General features: G+C 41.4%; 1 protein-coding gene and 1 pseudogene across 2 annotated transcripts in view; one reads left to right on the plus strand and one right to left on the minus strand.

Moving 5' to 3' along the window:
• The window catches only part of Colgalt2 (collagen beta(1-O)galactosyltransferase 2), a 121,020-nt gene that overhangs the window by 61,487 nt on the left and 39,276 nt on the right, over window positions 1-20,257 (plus strand). For both annotated transcript variants that reach the window (XM_031384729.1, XM_031384736.1), the window contains exons 2-4: window positions 14,917-15,027; window positions 18,351-18,468; window positions 19,972-20,106. In XM_031384729.1, coding sequence (XP_031240589.1) covers window positions 14,917-15,027; window positions 18,351-18,468; window positions 19,972-20,106 — 364 coding nt within the window. The remainder of the gene's footprint in view (window positions 1-14,916; window positions 15,028-18,350; window positions 18,469-19,971; window positions 20,107-20,257) is intronic.
• On the minus strand, window positions 12,566-13,561 carry LOC116101078 (annotated as a pseudogene).

Genomic DNA, 20,257 nt, shown 5'->3' on the forward strand with positions numbered 1-20,257 from the left:
ATCTGTAGATATATTGATCAGTCATTGGATCTGTAGATATGCTGATCAGTCATTGGATCTGTAGATATGCTGATCAGTCATTGGGAGTAAGTTTAATATTTCATCCATCTAGCAAATAATACCAGTATTCTCTCTTAGGGCCTATAGCCTGTCATAATACCAGTATTCTCTCTTAGGGCCATGGCCTGTCTATCAAGAGTAAATTATAACAACTCTGAATTCTTCACTGGAACTGCTTATGTTGAATATTGTTACATGTACCTTAAAACTGATTTAACAAGGTACCTATTTCCTACATGCATGAGTATGTATGTGTGTATATCCACATGTGTACTAGCATGCACATATGGTGGAAATCGTCATCAGAAAAGAGCCAATTTTCAAAGATGTTTTATAATAACCCCCAAACTACTTATATATATCACGTATTGTTAGCCTATTTTACAGATGGAAGAAACAAGATATAAACAGATCATATCCCCAATCATATCCCCAATCTCCACAGGTTTTTGTTTGTTTGTTTGTTTGTTTGTTTCCATTACAATATGATTTGTTAAATAGTCAAGTAGCCCAATTTGCTGGGAAACCAGAACACTTACTATCACTTTTTTTTTCCGAGACAGGGTTTCTCTGTGTAATCCTGGCTGTCCTGGAACTCACTCTGTACACCAGGCTGGCCTTGAACTCAGAAATCTACCTGCCTCTGCCTCCCAAGTGCTGGGATTAAAGGCATGTGCCACCACTGCCCGGCCTTACTTTTAAGTGCAATTGTTTCCAAAGAAGAAAGAGTCAAAGCTGATCTCTCTGTACAGACTCCTTCTGGTTCTTCATCACAGGAACCAGCTAACCCTTACACTGTGAACATTTTATCTAAAGCAGCACATGGCACTGAAGCCAAGCCCCGGCTATAGGTTGTGGCTTTCTCTGTGGTCACCTGGCTCTGGCTCACCATGACCTCATGTTTCACATGTTCCATGTTTTGCCATGACATTGCCCTGCCAGGGCTCACTGTTTACAACAGTAATGTTTGCCCAGCCTTGCCATTAAGCAGTGCTGGCATCCATCCCTTCAGGGTTTAATCATCACATCCTGTTCCAGCTCCTTCACTCAGCTCCTTCACAAAGACCTGACACTCCCTGCATACTTACAGCTGCCTTGAGATTCTGAATTCTGCCGGGCAATGGTGGCACATGCCTTTAATCCCAGCAGAGGCAGGCAGATTTCTGAGTTCGAGGCCAGCCTGGTCTACAGACTGAGTTCCAGGATAGCCAGGGCTACACAGATAAACCCTGTCTCAAAAAACAAAAAAACAAACAAACAAAAAAGGAGAGATTCTGAATTCTTGCATCTGCTCATGCCATGAAGTCAACATACTGTGAAGTACAAGGAGTGTCCTATGCCTCAAAATAGACAACTGGGCATTTTAAAAGTTAAGAAAATATGTATCAAGGGTTGATTAGAAGTAAAAAGAGAACGAGCTTTGGGAGAGAGTCCTCAACCTCAAGGGTCTCATCTGTAAGATAGGACAACAGGAGCTGAGGAGATATCTCAGTCGGTAAAGTGATTGTGCCATAAACACAGGACCTGAGTTCAGATTCCCACCACTTACTTAAAAACAAAGAATGACCATGAATGCCTATAATGCTAGCCCTGAGGGTCAGGGACAGTTAGGTGCTGGTAGTTTGTTGGCCACTCAACCCAGCTGAAACAATGAAAGAACTTGTCTCAAAATATAAGGATACAAGGTAAAGAAGTCATGCACCTACATGTGTAAGTGTCCCTGTACATACATGCATATATATATATATATATATATATATGTATATATATATCACATGTAAGATGGAAATAATAATATCTGTATAGCATTACTGCAAAGACTAGCATAAAATAATGTCAGTATAGAATATCTTTCAAGTGTATATAGTTGTACATATAAAACATGCAGCTTTATGTCTGAAATGCAGTAGGTTTTCCATAAGCAGCAGTAGAAAAATATTTTTCCCATGAAAATTTGGTGCAATAATACTCAAGGAAAATGAAAACAGATTCATATAAAAGGCTTGTGCATGATGTTCATAGCAGCATTATCTCTAACTACTGGAAAACAAAACCATTCAAAAGTCCACTAGCTAAAGAGAATGTGATATGCTGGTGCAATGGAATTTTATTTGGCTGTAGAAGAAAATGAAGTGCTGGTATGTGTTATAGCATAGAGCAACTTTGGGGACACACAAAATGAAAGAAGACACACAAAAGACCGCTGTTGTACAATTCAGTCTGTACGAACTATCCTGGGCTGACAAATACATAGAGATCAAAAGTGCAGTTGTGGTCACAGGGGACTGGGAAAGAGGGAGGGCTCACAGACTTGGGGTTTCCTTCTGGGGTGAAGAAAGCAGTTTGGATGAGACCATGGTGATGGTTGTGCAACTTTATTAATGTATTTAAAATCACTGAACCATGTACTTCAAAAGGTAAATGTTAGATATCTAAATACATCCAGATAGAGCTGCTACTTAAAAGTAGTGAAGCAGTTGTTATGTCTCAGTTGCTAACAAGCAAGGGCATGTTGCTGGGGGCATATACTTTCTCCGTGGTACTTGCTCCATTTTGTTTGAGAATTTTATACATGCTTTGATCAAATCCATACTAACACCTCTCTTCATTAATTCCTCCAATAATTCTGCTTTGCAGAGTTGCTTGCTCTATGTCCTCGTTAGCTTTAATGGTTAATTTTGACACAACTTGATGGGAAAGCCTCCATTGAGAAATTGCCTTAGATTGGCCTGTTGGCATGTCTGACGCTCGCGCATGCGTGCGTGCATGTATGTGTCTATATGTGTGTTTGTGTGTGTCTTTGTGTCTGTGTGTGTGTGTTGGGGGTGTATATTGATTGTTAGTTGGTGTAGCAAGGCCCAGTCTCTGGGCACAGTGCATTCCCTGAGTGGATAGACCTGGAAGAAAGGCTAGCTAAACATGACTCTGAGAGTGAGCAGGCAAGCAGTGCTCTTCATGTTTCTGCTTCGGTTCCTGCTTGAGCTCCTGCCCAGACTTCCCTCAGTGACAGACCATGACCTGGATTTGTAACCAACAAGCATTTCTCCCCTAAGCTGCTTTTCATCAGAGTGTTTCATAACAGTGGCAGAAGCGAACAAGTACACTCCCCCTGTGTGGGACTTCCGGCCGGCATTGAAGATGCTTTCTATGTTGCTATAAACGGAGAAGTGATGGCTTTTCTATCCTCCTAGGCATATTTGAAATATTTAATTACTAAACTATGTGCCCTGAGCAGGAGATGGATGGGCCTTGGCTACTAAGAGCTGAAATAATGTCCTCTTTGTGTTGGGTTCCTGATTTCCTGAGAGGCCCTGCCAAGCTGGAATATTTTCATGGCATTTCAGCCTGAGAGCTCTCAAAGGTTAAAAAAAAAAAAGAGAGAGAGAGAGAAAGAAAGAAAGAAAGAAAGAAAGAAAGAAAGAAAGAAAGAAAGAAAGAAAGAAAGAAGGGAAAAAGGGAAGAAAAAACCTCCAGACTTTTATCTCTAAAACCTGCATACTTGGCTTCTTTTAAACATTTGAAAAGTCTAGTGTTTCTGAACATAGTCTCTCATGGCAACAATCAGATGTAGCCTGCGGGTGCCTCTCATTAACAGTCCCCTACTCATTCCTATTTGTGCCCAACTTTTAAAGGCTTTGTGTGGGATATGCTCCCTTGAGATTTTTCATTCACTCAATCATCAAGTCTACACTCGGTAGTTACTTTATCCTTCAGACCCTGGTAAGGACCGGATAATCCTTATCATCAGGGGTGGGTCTGATAACAAAGAAATCAAACCAGTGGGCCATAATATATGAGCAAATGCAGCAGTGGAGGGTTAATGAGAGATACAGACATCTAAGCCAGGCAGAGATGGCTAATGTAGGAGGACATGGTATCAGACTCCCAGAGACAACCGTGCAGTCTTTCTTCAAAGGGGAAAATGTCATCATTAACTGTCTTCAGAGTACTTGTACACTGGAAAGGACTTAGTAGTGATGGTCAGAAAAAAAAAAAAAGGAAATGAAGAGTGGGTGAAATGGGTGGGGAAAAGAATAAATGAGGAACAAAGGATTGTAAAAACAGGGAGAGGAGGTACTTAGACAAATGCAGAACAGATTGGCCCTGTCTCAGATAAATGCACTTGATATTTTCACAGACTTGTCGGGTTTTGACTCCAAAGGAAACTGTGACGGATTAGCCCAAGCAGAGCTTGAAGCAGACAGATGAGTCTGCCCAGTTCTCTTGTTTCCTATTGGGAAATTTCTATTCTCTCCTCCTGAAGAGACCGTATTGGTTGTGTAGACGGATATCCTTCACATGGTACAGGGTGCCTTCCGATCTGACAGGTGTCTCGGGTGCATCTACTTGGTGGTGGGACAGTGTAGTTGCAAGTTGAGCTGGGACTCAGAAGGCCTGAAAGAAAAGCCTAAGGTGGAGGAAATGAACACATAACTTAGTTAATCTTAGGGCTGGCGCAAGGCATGACATCAAAGTTTGGTTCTCAACATATAGAGAATGATCAACTCGCCAAAGCGTCCAGAAAGACCCTCTTGACACTTCATTCAGCTCATCTCTGTTTTATTGTAATAATATTGGGGTTATAAGTTCACAAATGGCCAGCAGGAAATTTTATAGGAGTAAAATACTAGGAGCAAAATACTATATTTAGGACTGAAATTAATTAACTGGTTGCATTTTTTCCTTTTAATAAAAATAGATTTTTTAAATACAATATATTTGGATTGTTTTCCCTTTCCTTGACTCCTTTCTGTTCCTCTCTCTTCCCCCCCCTCTCCGCCCCGCCCCAACCCTCACCATCTGGATCTACCTCATTCCAGTCTTTCATTAGAAGACAAACAGGCATCTAAGAAATAATAATGAAATATAATATAATATAAAACAAAACCAATAGAAGGAAGAGGGAAACATAGAATGAAAAGAGCCTAAGAAGAGGCACAAGAACCAGCTATAGATACAGAAATTCCTTTATTTGCACACTTGGGAATCCCATAAAAACACAAAACTGAAAGCCATAATATACACACTAAGGACCTGTAGGGTACAATAAAAAAGAAAAAAAAGAAAAAAAGGAAAAATCCCTGACATGACATTATGAGATAAGGAACCTCCAAAGACGACATTGAGTTTGTTTTGTGTTGGCCTCTAGTGCTGGGCATGCAGCCTACCCTTAAGAACGATCTGTTTCCCCAATGAGACCTCCTTGGAGAAAACTAAATTTTTGTTTTTAGGTGGCTATCAACTGGAGATTGCTTCCTGGTGTCCTCCATCCCCTCTGGCTTTGACTCTGCCTTCCCTTTCACAGGGTTCCCTAAGCCCTGAAAAAAAAAAATTGTTGGAGACATTATGCTTACTGTTCCAAGGTTTCTCACTCTCTGGATAATGCTGGGCTGTGGGACTCTATTTGGTCCCGTCTGCTGCCAAGAGGAAGAATCTCTGACGATGGCTGAGGAGGGCACTGATCTATGAATAGAGCAGAATGTCACTAGGAACGGTCTCATTGCTATGTTCCTTCAGTAGCATGGTACTATTTGGTTTTACCTTAGGTTTCTGGGCTACCTGTTCTCAGGGTTTTGGTCACCCAAGCAGCATCAGGTCCATTGGCCTCTATCTCCTACAGTGGGCCTGATGGCAAATCAGACATTGTTTGGCTACTCCCATGTGAGTTGCATGTCTAACCTGGGCTCTGATGCTGTGTCTGGTCATTGTTTCTGGAATGAAGGGGTGCGCTGAGAGACTGTTTAGAGCACAGAAATTTATTTTGTTCACGAGGAGAGTTTCATGAGAAATGAATTTATCCCATTTCCTGGTTCATTAGAACCTAGGAAAAGGGTTTGGTTGAGAGAACTCCCCAGTTCCCTAGTCTGTATTTGTATCCTTAATCACGCGCGTGTGTGTGTGTGTGTGTGTGTGTGTGTGTGTGTGTGTGTGTGTGTGTGTCTGTGTGTCTGTGTGTCTGTGTGTCTGTGTGTCTGTGTGTGTAATCTATATCTAGTTTTCACCCATAAGATGGGTTCTAAATATTTGAAACCCTACTGGGTGACCAGGAAGCAAGAACCAATGGGCATACTTTGCAGTAGGGGCAACTTGTGTACTTTTTATGCCTCCTTTTGGTAGGTCTGCTGCGGAGGAGGAGCTTCCTGGGATCAAAATAAAGATGGGGTGCTTTATGAACTACCTTAACTGAATATTCATTTCATTAATTATTTCCAAAAGTGGGATTTTATTTTTTAGGTGTGATGTTTTTGTTTTTGTTTCTTTATCTTCACCAATGAGCCTTTATTGAATGAAAACAGCCACTGAAGTGGGTTCTTCAATGTTTAAAATCTCAAGTTGGAAAATACACATTTTTGCCAATTACTGCTCATGGTGAGAATTGTCCAGGCCCTGACTAGCAATCTTCATTCCACCACTGTTCTCTGAATGACTGCTATTTGGAGATGGCGTTTTTCTGACATCAGCTGGAGTCCTGTTACTCCATATGCTGAAGACCTAGACATTCCGAGGTGCCAGAGAAGCCAAGAACATTCCCCAGGACCCAGTGCATATGGAAGTGATCGAGAGTGTATGCCCTCAATAGCTGAGAAATCCAGTCTAGTTTCAATAGGGCTCCAGCGGCCCCCGGCTTACCAATGTGAGTGTAGCCCTAACAGCCTCCGAAGGACATGTGGTTAAAGTAAATGAGCCGGTTCTAATTACTTCAAGCTGGTTATCGTTTAAGAGCCAAGATTTAGGAATAAAAACTGACTTTCTGGAGTAAGGAGCCATGGCAGGCTTAGCTTTGCTGCTTTTAGATATCACCAAGTAAATCTGAGTCCTGGCCCCACTCCTGTTATCCCGAAGCCCTGGCAGCCTACAGACAGGCTTCTTCAGTGGACCATGGTCTCTCTTACCATGAACCAGTGGCAATGTGCTCATCAGACCAAGGCCTTCCTCAGGTGACACATCCTTCATATGCTATTAGCCACAGTTCCAGTGTGTTGGCTTTTGACCTTTTTTTTTTTTTTTTTGATACCTGACTTTCAAAACTAGAGGTGAGAAGGACTGGATACATGGGAAGCTTTAGATGTGGCCTGTGTGTCCCCTGGAGCCATTTGAGTGTCGCACCTGTATCTGACAGCCCTGTCATCTCTGTATGGAAGGAGGGAGTCCTATCTACTTCCTTTTCATTTTCTATGATGATGCTATTTTTCTGTTTTCTTTTTTAATTCCTTGGGGCTCCAGGATGCCATTCCTTTGTATTGGCTATGTCTATAGTAATATTTTGTACCTTGTTCATTTATTTCAGTGTATGGCTTTTGGTTGTTCTCTTCATGGTTTCTCTGAGTATTACAACAAACAATTGAGTTTATACTTAGAGTTCAGATCGGTAGCTATATAATTTAATAGTGCATGAAGATTTTGGTCCTGTATAGCTTTCTCTCTCCTTTTTATTTTCTTTAAATCATAAGTTATATGTGAATCATGGTGTTCATTCGCTTATTCTTATAATTATTTCTTTATAAAATTATATTTTAAATGCTATAGGCAGAACGTTTTACAAAATTAAGATATTTTAACACTGAAAAATACTCAAAAAGGTACTAATGGACAGAGGGAGACTAACCATGAGTTCTGAACCATCCATCCAAGGTCATAGCTCCCCTAAAATGAGAGAGGGATACCCCTCAGTGTCGCAGGATCTAAGTGTTCCCTAGAGGCAAAGAGAAACCCTTGTCCCCACCAGACAATCCTGGCTAGAGTTCCATGCAAGCTAGAGTTGTCAAGAAAGAGGAATCATGGTTGAGAAAATACCTCCATTAAATTTCCTGTAGGGCATTTTCTTGATTAATGATTTATGTGAGAGGGCTCAACCTGTGGAGGGAGCTGTCACTCCTGGACAGTGGTCCTGAGTTATTTAAGAAAGTGGCTGGGCATCGTTCGGCTCCTTTAATCCTAGCACTTAGGAGGCAGAGGCAGGTAGCTTTCCGAGTTCGAGGCCAGCTTGGTCTACAGAGTGAGTACCAGGACAGCCGGGGCTACAGAGAGAAACCCTGTCTTGAAAAACCAAAAAGAAAAAAAAAAAATACACGAAAAAGCCAGGTGGTGGTGGCGCACGCCTTTAGTCCCAGCACTTGGGAGGCAGAGGCAGGAGGATTTCTGAGTTCAAGGCCAGCCTGGTCTACAGAGCGAGTTCCAGGACAGCCAGGGCTACACAGAGAAACCCTGTCTCGAAAAACCAAAAAAAAAAAAAAAAAAAGACAGAAAGAAAAAGAAAAAGAAAGGGGCTGAGCAAGTCAGAAGTAAGTCAGTAAGCCATGTTCCTCCATGGTCTCTTCAGTTGCCTGCAAGTTCACAGTGACGAGGTGTCCTCTGAGTGTCAAGCTGAGATAAAACCTTTCCTCCCCAAGTTGCTCTTAGCTATGGTATTTACTCTAACAATAGAGACATAAGACAGTGGTCTTCAAAACTAAAACTCTGAACTTAAAAAAAAATTAGTAAAGCTCAAGCATATTTTTTCAGTGTTAAAACTCAGAAAGGTCTGAGCTCCCCTTTCACCCTAGTGTAATTCAGAGAGATTGTGGGACAAAGATAAATGATCAAGAACCTGCTGTTCCAGCAAGCACATGGATCTTAATTCGAGCTACTGTAACAATATATCTTAGATTACATCATTTGTAAGCAAAGGACTTGTTTTTGGAGCCTGGGAAGTACAAGATCAAGTTGCCGGTAGAGCTGGTGCCTGATAAGGGCTCTACCTCTGCCTCATAGATGGTAGTTTGTTTCTGCACCCTCAGATAGCAGGAGGAGCCCGTAAGGCTTGCCTTCCTTCTAAGGCTTGCCTGCCCTCTTGATCACATTGGCCCTAAGTCCCACCGTCTGACTGAATTCCAGAGGAACATTTGGACCGTAGCACTATGTCTATGTTTTTGTGGACAGTGTCTGATTCAGTGGCTATAGGTTATTTGTGGAACACCTGTCTAGGTGTCCAGCTGTCTGTTGCATCATGGTGGGTTTGTGTTGTTGTTTGCTTGGCACAAATTTATTTTCTTGGTGCTGCAGATTAAATCCAGAGCCCTGTAGATGCTAAGGAAGTACTCTACCATTGAGCCACATCCCAACCCACATCACTGGTTTTCTTCAGTGTCTGAGGTATGCCCCAATTCCCTTCTGGGTTCCTTTCCTGGTCTTTCTGACAGAAGGATAAAGGACTCTAAGGAATTCTCACTTTCCATTTGGATTTGATGGAGGTCACAAGTTAGGCGAAGAACCAGAGAGTCTCAGCTTCTCCTGAGGGGATTCACACATGTGCTGTGCTTTCAATTGAATGTCTTTATATTCTTAAGGAATCTTGTGGTGGAACATGCCCCTCACTGGTACATTATTCTGCAAGACTATGAAAATAGAACCATTAACGCAAGCCTCATGTTTTCTCCAGGAAACCTGCACCTGAGCCTTGGGTACCTCTCTCCTGCCTCAGCCTGTCCCAATATCACTGAGCCCACATAATTTCATTATCATGAATACACAGAAACACTTATTTGTATGGGTACAGAAAAGCTGTAGTCAGATCTGTCTGCTTGGGTTTCTGTGTATCTGGCTGTTTCCAAGGGACTAGGGAGGTCTTGGTGGGAGATGAAAGGCTTCCTCATGGGCTAGGCTGGTCCAGCAGCACTCTTCCCCAGGGACCACTGTTAGTGAGATGGGCCCAGAACATCAAAGGTCAGAGGAAGAGCTTCCCCCTCAGCTGCAGGCAGGAAGTTGTCCTTCCTGCGACATGCAAGAACAAAGGGAATCCTGCCCACTGGGAAGGAACTGTGGGCCTGCTTTAACTCTGTGCTTCTATTTTTAGTTACACATGGGTATCTCTGCAGAGTCCGTGCAACTACCTTCCCAGAACAGCAGTGGCTATTTAGGCAGATGCGGGCATTGTTTCATCTGCAGACTAGAAACCTTTATTTCCTTTAATAACAATATTTTTAAAGGGGACTGGGAAATGCTTCCATATGCAAAGAGGACAAAGAGAATATAATCCTGTGTGACAAAGAAACAACCACCAAGAAAAATGAGTAAATTATTCCACATTACTTAAAAGACAATTAAAAATAATGGAATTCTAGTTAAGAATGTTATGCTAATTCTGGTCCAGGAAGGACTCAATACATGCTTCATTTTGTGAGAGAGTGGCTTGATGGTCCTAGCACTCTTTGTGGCTACCTGTTCCTCAGGGCAGTGGTAGCCTGTGGCTCTGTGGCCCGGTGGATATGACTAGCTGCGGCCCTGTGGCCTGGTGGATATGACTGTAGCTGCGGCCCCGTGGACCGGAGGATATGACTGTAGCCTGTGGCCCCGTGGCCCGGTGGATATGACTGTAGCCTGTGGCCCCGTGGCCCGGTGGATATGACTGTAGCTGCGGTGCCGTGGCCTGGTGGATATGACTGTAGCTGCGGCCCCGTGACCCAGTGGATGTGACTGTAGCTGCGGCCCCGTGGCCTGGTGGATATGACTGTAGCTGCCATGCCTCAGTTCCTGGCACAAACACAAGCAGTTCCATGCTTCCCTTGGAACTGCTTCCTACCTCCTTGGTTGTTTGCTGCCTCCTGTAACCCGGACTTTGTCCTCAGACACTCCTGGCATGCATCCCACACTACTCCATGTCACACTGCACCTTTCCCTCTCCAGACAGCACAACGCCCAGGGGCACTGTGGGTGGCTGTGCCTTCGGGTCCTCGTGAAAAGAAAGTACTCCACAGCTGCTCCCTGACGCTCTTACCTTTCGAATGATGTTTTTAATAAGGATGCCTTTAATTCTAGTATCTATTTTGATGAACTTCATAATCAAGAGAAAAAAAACTTGCAACTAGAAAACATCACACACCAAGAGTAACCAGACCCAGAGTCTATGTATTTCAATAAACTTTTGATCAGTTAGAATATCTGCCATGAGGCTGTGCTGCTTCACCGTCAAATATGTTTTTATGCCTTTACTCACCACTAACACAAATTCCATGACACAGTTAGACCCAGAAAATCAATGAGGTTTATAACATACATCGGTGCTGTTTATTCAGAAGTTAGAGTGTATGTCTGTTTGTATCTGTTCTCAGCGTGTGGGTCATGACCCCTTTGGGGGTCACATGTCAGATAGCCTGCATACCAGATAGTTACATCCTGATTCATAACAGTAGCAAAATTAAAGTAGCAATGAAAATCATTTTATGGTAGCTGCTATGACTGTAGCTGCTATGACAGCTACAGTGAAGGACCACAACGTGAAGGACTGTATTAAAAGGTCGCAGCATCAGGAAGGTTGAGGACCACTGGCTTAACTCCATAATTTTGCCTTTTCTAAATTGATTTGGTTTTATTGGAGTTATCCTTAATTTCTCTGACCTTGAATTATACTAGCTTGCCTTTGTTAGCTTTTAAGTTAACCATAACTGAAGAAATACCCTGGAATTGTAATACTTATTCCAGTTTCAGTATCAGTGTTTTATCAAGAGAGAAGTCAGAAAATATTCTAAAATTCACATTGAGAAGCATGGTTAGATTTTGCAGACTTAACAGAATTTCTGTACCAAGGTGGTTAATTTTTACAATTTTTAGTATATTTACTTTGTTTTGCAAAAAAGTAAAATTTTGATAGTCCTTTTCTCACACTATAAAATTATAAGAAATTTCTGGAAAACCTTGTTAATACTCAACCAGAATTTCATAAGACTTGCATAAAATAAATCAATAAAGCTAGTCTTAAACTAAATGTTTTTTGAATTATCTATTTCAAACAATAGTTTTTTTAAATACTGATTATAAGCCTCCACTCTCCATACCTATGACTTAAAGTCACACATCCTCCAGCTAGTTAATATTTTACAGAAATGTATTCCCTATTCTCTGTGTTTTTATTTAGCAACTTTTTTCATTCTTGAACATTCCTGGACATTCTTTGCCTTAAAGATTTTTTTTCTATTACTCTTGGAACAAAACTCCCCAGTGAATATAACAAGAAATCCATTATGGACCAAGCTTAGCATTGCCATATGCGGCAAATTGCTTTGGTTCAAGTCTCTTCCTCTGCTCCTGTCAAGGCTGTGCTCCCCAGGGGCCAGCTGCTGACAGGCTCAGCCTCTCTCCCTCATGGAGGGGCAGCTGAATTGCTAATAAGTTTGAGACATTTGCCACCTTTTAAGGATGTCAGACATGTCTGTCTGCCCATGACTCTTTTTTCCCAGTCCTCACTTTTCAGTCTTCCTTCCCTCTCCCTTCCAATTCCTTCTTTCTTTCCTCTTTTTTTTGGGTGGGTGGGGGGGTGCAGCAAACTTTATTGATGGTATTCAAGAGAGTAGGGAGGGCTCCCTAGGCCCCTCCTACCATTATGGGGGTCTGGGATGTAAATTATGAGGGAGATGCTCAGTGTTGGGGGCCGAGTTGGGACAGGGACTCCTCAGCAACTGAGGGCCTCTCTCTTGCTCTCAGTGTCCTTGCTGGGGTGAGTGTCCTTGCTGGGGTGGGTGTCCAGGGTTTCTTACTCCTTGGAGGCCGTGTAGGCCATGAGGTCCACTATCCTGTTGCTGTAGCCGTATTCATTGTCATACCAGGAAATGAGCTTTATAAAGTTGTCATTGAGAGCAATGCCAGCCCCAGCATCAAAGGTGGAAGAGTGGGAGTTGCTGTTGAAGTCTCAGGAGACAACCTGGTCCTCAGTGTAGCCCAGGATGCCCTTCAGTGGGCCCTCAGATGCCTGCTTTACCACCTTCTTGATGTCATCATACTTGGCAGGTTTCTCCAGGCAGCACGTCAGATCCACAACAGATACATTTGGGGTAGGAACATGGAAGGCCTTGCCAGTGAGCTTCCCGTTCAGCTCTGGGATGACCTTGTCCACAGCCTTGACAGCACCAGTGGATACAGGGATGATGTTCTGGGCAGCCCCATGGCCATCACACTTTCCGGAAGGGCCATCCACAGTCTTCTGAGTGGCAGTGATGGAATGAACCATGGTTTTGAGCCCTTCCACAATGCCAAAGTTGTCATGGATGTCCTTGGCCAGGGGAGCTAAGCAGTTGGTGCAGGATGCATTGCTGACAATCTTGAGTCATTTGTCATATTTCTCATGGTTCACACCCATCACAAACATGGGGGCATTCGCAGAAGGGGAGGAGATGATGACCCTTTTGGCCCCACCCTTCAAGTAGGCTCCGGCCTTCTCCATGGTGGTGAAGATGCCAGTAGACTCCACAACATACTCAGCACCAGCATCCCCCCATTTGATGTTAGCGGGATCTCACTCCTGGAAGATGATGACAGGCTTCCTGTTGATGACAAGCTTCCCATTCTCAGCCTTGACTGTGCCGTTGAATTTACCATAGGTGGAGTCATACTGGAACATGTAGACCATGTAGTTTAAGGGGTTGTTGATGGCAACAATCTCCACTTTGCCAAGTGTAGAGCAGAAGGCAGCCCTGGTAACCAGGCACCCAATATGGCCAAATCCATTCACACCAACCTTCACCATCTTGTCTACGGGACTAGGCTGGCACTGACAAGAAGATGCAGCTGTCTCTGGAACAGCGAGGAGCAGGGATCCTTTCTTTCCTCTTTTAGTTTTATTTAATGCTGAACTTGTACAATCTCAAGTTGCAAATCAATCTCTATCAAGTTGCAAATCTCATCTACCATACAAAACTAGGTCTTATTTTGTGATATAACTTGAAGATAGTTTTGGTTTTAGAAGCTACTTAAGCTCCCTTTTTAAAAATCCATTTATAACCAAATAAATAAATAAATAAATATAGCCAGGCAGTGGTGGTGCACGCCTTTAATCCCAGCACTTGGGAGGCAGAGGCAGGTGGATTCCTGAGTTCGAGGCCAGTCTGGTCTACAGAGTGAGTTCCAAGACAGCCAAACCCTGTCTCAAAAAAACAATAAATAAATAAATAAATAAATAAATAAATAAATAAAATCCATTCATATGTGTGTTTGTCTGCATATATGACCACATGTTTGTATGTACTTGTGTGTGCATGGAGGCCAGAAGAAGGTCTCAGATCTTTTGGAGTCAGAGTTATGGGTGCTTGTGGGATGCTTGGCTTCATTATATGGGTACTGGGATTTGAACTCTGGTCATCATGATTGTGCAACAAGTCCAGTTAAGAGCTAAGCCATCTCTCCAGGCCCTATAAACCCCTCTTTAAGTGTATTTATGTTAGTTCTACTTTCTAAATAGAAAAGACATACATTTGCATATGTTATTTGAAGGATTTTTCAAATGCTCTACTTTGTATACGTGATGGAAAAGCTAATTCCAAATAGGTCAAGCTACCTTAGATTTCTGGGGTTTATATTTGAAAATATCATTGTTATTTCTTCTTCAGATAAATGACTAAAGCAGACCTGACTACATATTTGGTTGTGATTTGAAATTTGATTTGAAGTGAAAATAATGTATGGAATTCCTAAGTAATTAACAAAAACATTATGTTGGAAGAAAAAAAAAGAAAGGAAAAACACTCTAATTTTGTAATTATTAGAGAGTAGAGATTTTATCTTAGATAGTAATCTTAGTTTCTCCAGATTAATTCATTTTGTGCTCATTGGGGTTTAGCATTTCCATGTGTTTATTGGTAGAACGATGTGTGGATTCAACAGTTGGCTGAGCCTTGGTTTGTATGCTAATGACATGAAAATGATAAGAAGCCAAAGCTCTCACTTCAGATGTCCTGTCTAGTGTGGTCCATGAGAGAATTCATTTATATATACTTCTCCCCACTGGAATTTCTCCTTTTAGTTAATTTTATTTAATTAATTTTTTTTTTGGTTGATGTGACTGAATTATATTGTGCTTTTTTTTTGTTTGTTTGTTTTTTTCTCACACAGGGCAGCCACTGATCACAATGTGGACAATACAACGGAAATACTCAGGGAGTGGCTGAAAAGTGTACAGCGTCTGTATCACTATGTGGAGTGGAGGCCTATGGATGAGCCAGAGTGAGTAACACAGAGAGATAGGGAAACTCTTCCTCCTTTGCTCCTTGTCCAGCTGTCTGAGCTTCCGATCTCGAGGGGGGGTGCATGTGGATTCTCATTGCTATCCTTTCTGCACCTGAGTTGCAAATGCAGCCTTTTCTTCTATCAATAGCCTCGCACAGCTCACCGTTGCACAGTTCTCTGTTCCCCTGTGCTCCTGGGCTGCCAGCCAGGCTGTTCTCAACAGCACATAAATTATAATGGCAGCATATATTCTAAATATTGATTCTATTTATTGCTTTTTTAGGATGAACTGGCTTATTTTTATGAAATCATGGTGAAAGTTTATAAATCTGCACATACCTTACTTTTAAGTTATGTCTTGAATGTTATCGCAAAGCAATCATTGAAGACACTAACTCACTTTGAACTGCGTAGTACCTGTCATATACTGCGATTATTTAGTCAATATTCTAGTGATGAACATAAGGGCTATTTCACTCTTCACATTTCTTAGTCATTTCCAACTCCAAATCAGCCCCCATGTTTATATTAGCCTTGATTCTCTCGAGAACAAGCACTAATAGAAAATACATAATAGTATATACAGAGAATATCTGTGATTTTTTTAGACCGGTTTATGGACTGGAGAACAGATAATCCATTGTCTGTCTGTCTGTCTGCATGCTAGACAGCCAGAGAAACCAGGAGCTTCTCAATCCACGAAGCTGGAAGCCCTTAGGACAAGAAAAGTGAACCTACGGCCCCCGCTGAAGGCCTGGGAACACCTGGAGGTGTTTATTTATTTGCGGCTCCGTTGGAAGATTGAAGGAGCTAAAGGCTTGGTGAAAGGAGTCAGCACCTACTGAGTCAGCACCTACTGAGTCAGCGAGCCTGCTTGTGCTGTTTGATCTTCTCCTCTTTCTACTTTTGGTCTAGGCCCCCATCTGTTACAGTACCACCCACATTTGTGGTGGGTCTTCCCTGTCACTGGTGGTTCCCCATGCCAATCATCTCTGGAACGGCATACACAGACACACCTGCAGTTTATTAATCCACTTGGTGTCTCTCAAGCCAATCAAGTTGGTCATCAAGATCAACAATCACAGTGTCATGCCACCAGAGAAGTCTTCCTAAGATACAAACTTCATTGCTTTATATTACAAAGATTGAAATAGATCTCATGTACATACAGAACAAAGTCCAAAGCCCTGAGACATACATACAAGATTCTCATGTTTCCCGCTCTTTCCTAAACAAAATATACTTTATCCAGAAAGTCAAGTTTGTTTCCAATGTCCAAGTCTATGGCACATCCCAGAATCGTTTTTCTTCATTGTAACCAGCTATCATCCTAAATCACAGATACTAGAGAAAGGGGGAATTTTATTCACATGCAAAGAACTTTTTACTTAGATTGCTTATTTTCTATGCCATCCTTTTGACATAATACACTGAGCTAGCCTTAATTAACTGTAATTTATTCAAGCTTTTTGAAATTAACCGTGAGCTTTTGGCAAGGGGTACAATATACAAACACTTTTTATTTCCCCCATCTCTGTATTTTCAGAAGGCACCAAATCAAAACTTGCTGGATGAACAAATAAGTGAATAAAATAAAAAATAAATGTATTTTGTTCCCAAGGCAACTAGGATTCCAGTTTCAGGATTTATAGAAGTTGAATGAATAAGAAGCCTACATTTCTGCACAAGAAAAGCCATTTATTTTTTTTTTTTAAATTAATGACTGACATTCTTTTTTATTTTTTTAAAGATTTATTTATTTATTATATGTGAGTACACTGTAGCTGTCTTCAGACATACCAGAAGAGGGCGTCAGATCTCATCACAGATGGTTGTGAGCCACCATGTGGGTGCTGGGACCTGAACTCATGACCTTCCGAAGAGCAGTCGGTGCTCTTCCCCACTGAGCCATCTCACCAGCCCCGAAAAGCCATTTATTAAAAGCCAAATGTCTAGAGTAACAATATCAGCAAATGTCATTGCAGAACAAATATATTCTTCTAGACTCTGCCATATACACATATATAAACACACATAATAGTTGAATACATATGTATATATACTATCTAAAATCCTAGTCTATGTTAAATATTAAGCAAATTTATCAATTAAGTTTCAACACTATAAAAGATTGTAAACAGCCCTTGGGTATTTCTTGGATGAAATTTAGCCTACTCTTAAAAATGTTATAAGGAAGACTTTGTGGCCCTACTTGGCTTCCCAGATATGTTTTCTGTAGCCAGATTTTTACTTCATATATTATATGCCAAGGTCAGTGTGAAAAATATTTCATAAGGCATTAATTTTTGGCAATATAGTCAGAAAAACAGGAATTTCAGTAATTTCCACTGAAACAGTAATTGAGGAAGACATTCCAGAGAATTCCTGGGTTGTATGTATTTTATTTGTATAGTTACAGCCTCAGTGTTTTGTGACATTTTATGTGTTAAGGCAAACATACTGCCCACGTACCTCTAAGACTGTGAAGTGGCAGCCAGCTGGAGTGGCATTTATATCCACCTCAGCTGAGAGCTTTCAGAAGGATCTAGAACATGCACTGAATCATTTGCCTTTTTTGGCCATTTGCGAGTCTATCTGTCTCATGAATGTCAACAGAAATCTCTAGAACATTATGTGTCTGCCCCATCATTTCACAAGACAGGTCAATGTATTAAACTTTATTGAATCATTTACTGAGATTTTAACAAGTAATCTAAACCTTTGATTTTTGTAAGACACTCACACCTTTCCCTTTACTTTCACATTTATTTGATAAGATACATTAAGTATCGAAGAATATAAGCTTTGGGGAGTAACTGCCTGGATATAAATTCTGGTGGCACCACTTACTGTGTAACATTAACCATTCTTCATCAGTGTTGTCATCTCTGAAACATATAAAATAGTAAGATTACTCCATAAGGCACTTATTAGAGCTTGCTTAAAGAAAGCCAGGCACAGTGGCTATTATATACTTTATAATTAGAAGGCTGGGGCAGGAGGATACTTAAATCTAGGAATTCAAGATCAGCCTCAGCAACACAGTGAGACCTCCCTCATCTCAAAGAAGGAAGAAGAGGAGGACAAAGAGGAAGAGAAGGAAAACCCACTGATACATTTTATGTAAAGACTGTTATGTTCGGTGGGAAACAAATTTCTTAATCTCTCATTGTTCCAGTTTGCTTATCTTTTACATAGAGATGATGCTCCCTGGTCTCTTGTACCTGGTCCCTGGAGTGGTGGAGAAGTCATTGCATACAAACACTGAGGGCCAGGCTCCATCCATGCAGTTGCTCAGTGAGTGTAAATTCTTCTTTCAGGTCTTACCCTGATGAAATTGGACCAAAGCACTGGCCAAGCTCCCGGTTTGCTCACATCATGAAGCTGCGACAGGCAGCCCTTCGAACTGCGAGGGAAAAATGGTCAGACTACATCCTGGTAAAAACAGATGCTTTATTCTTTGACAACTGTTTTCAAAAATGTATCTGCAACCAAGACGTGGTACCCAAGGAACAGTCAAAACAAGATTTTGGTTAGGCCTCACTTTTCCCAGGAAAGGTTCAAGGGAAAACTCTTGTGATTAAATAGTGTAATCCCTGGCTTCATCTCAGATGCCCTTTGGAATGCTTCTGCATTGAGTTGTGTGGATGGTGAGGCTTCTGGATGGTGAGGTGTGTTTCATATCACAGGCATAAGGAGCTCGGAAGTATTTTAGTAGGTGAAGCAAGAATAAATGTCTTAATGGCTTTTGTAAGAATTTTAAAGACATAAAAAAAAGGATTATATAAAATTAGATCAAATGAGCACATTTGGCAATCTTTCTTTTTATCTGTTGTGATCTGGGAAATGGAATCTCCTTTCTGTCTTCCTGGACACCACCTGGTTCTCACATAGAATTTCTCTCCCTGAGGAGATTCCAGTTCAGTCCTGAGAGTTTACAGAGTGCTTCAAACAAATGAAGGGCTTGGTAACTAGGAGTCCATGCACCCTCATCCTCTATGAACCTCTCAGTTGGAAAGGATGCTGCCTGCCTAAGGAGAAAGGGGCCACTAGCTCTTATCCCAAAAGCCTTTTCTCCATGGGTTTGTTGAACAACATAACAGAAGAAATGAGGCCAATATTGTCATATTCCACATATGGGCATCTGATTACACAGCCTCTGATTCCTGTAGGAAGCGGATACCATTCCCTGGTCCCCTGACCACTCAGAAAAAGTCAGCTTGATAATGTTTTAGAAACATTGTCAACACATGTAACTTCACAGAAAGTTTAAAATTGCACAATAGTATTTAGAGTTATATGCAACTAGTAAAATGTTAGTAAAATCTACAAATTCTAAACTATAAATTTTTTCATAAGCAAATTGACTAATGATGTTTCTGATTATTTGTAAATTATAATCACATAAAATACAAAATCTATTATTTGAACCTTATTGAAGCAAATATTTCTCTGTGATAGAATCTGATTCTCTGCTAAGAAGCATGATACTTGGCAAGCATAAATTGATAAAATGGCATTTAAACAAAATTCCTATTTGTGACATTGCAATAGCACCAAGGATCTGCTATAGCCATTTTAGCACTACTGTCGAAAACCTAAATAGGTCTCCTGATGGATACTGAGATTGGGCACTGGGTATGTGTTTGCATGAGTCTGAGGAAACCATTGACATCTTGAATTTAAATCACTTACCAGTGTGTAACTTGTTGATTTTTTTTTTTACCAGTGTCCTGTTGATTTTCTATGTATCCACTGTGGCAGTACTGGTTCATAGTTTAGAGCTGAACACGGGAAGTTAGACTAAATAGGTCTGACTGATTGAAAACTTCCCAGCTGTAATGGCTGTTCAGGAGGGAAAAGATAAGAACCAGCCCCAGAGTTTGTGATCTTTTAGCTGTGCTGTTATTGAACCCTAACCTTGTCCTTCTCTTTTCCTAGTTCATAGATGTCGACAACTTCCTGACTAATTCACAGACCTTGAACCTAATGATTGTAGAAAACAAAACCATCGTGGCACCCATGCTGGAATCCCGGGGTCTGTACTCTAACTTCTGGTGCGGAATCACACCTCAGGCAAGTCTTTTGATTAACCAATGGAGGCTGTGTTAAGAGGGCAGGACCGTGTGAGCAGTAGCCTACTTTCTCATCTCCTCTTTAGACTTATATGTGTCACTAAAGCAAGCACTTTCAAGAAAGGAGGTAAGTCCACACCAAAGACCACAAT

Source organism: Mastomys coucha, unplaced genomic scaffold (assembly GCF_008632895.1).
Source record: "Mastomys coucha isolate ucsf_1 unplaced genomic scaffold, UCSF_Mcou_1 pScaffold1, whole genome shotgun sequence".
NCBI classification, from domain to species: domain Eukaryota; kingdom Metazoa; phylum Chordata; class Mammalia; order Rodentia; family Muridae; genus Mastomys; species Mastomys coucha.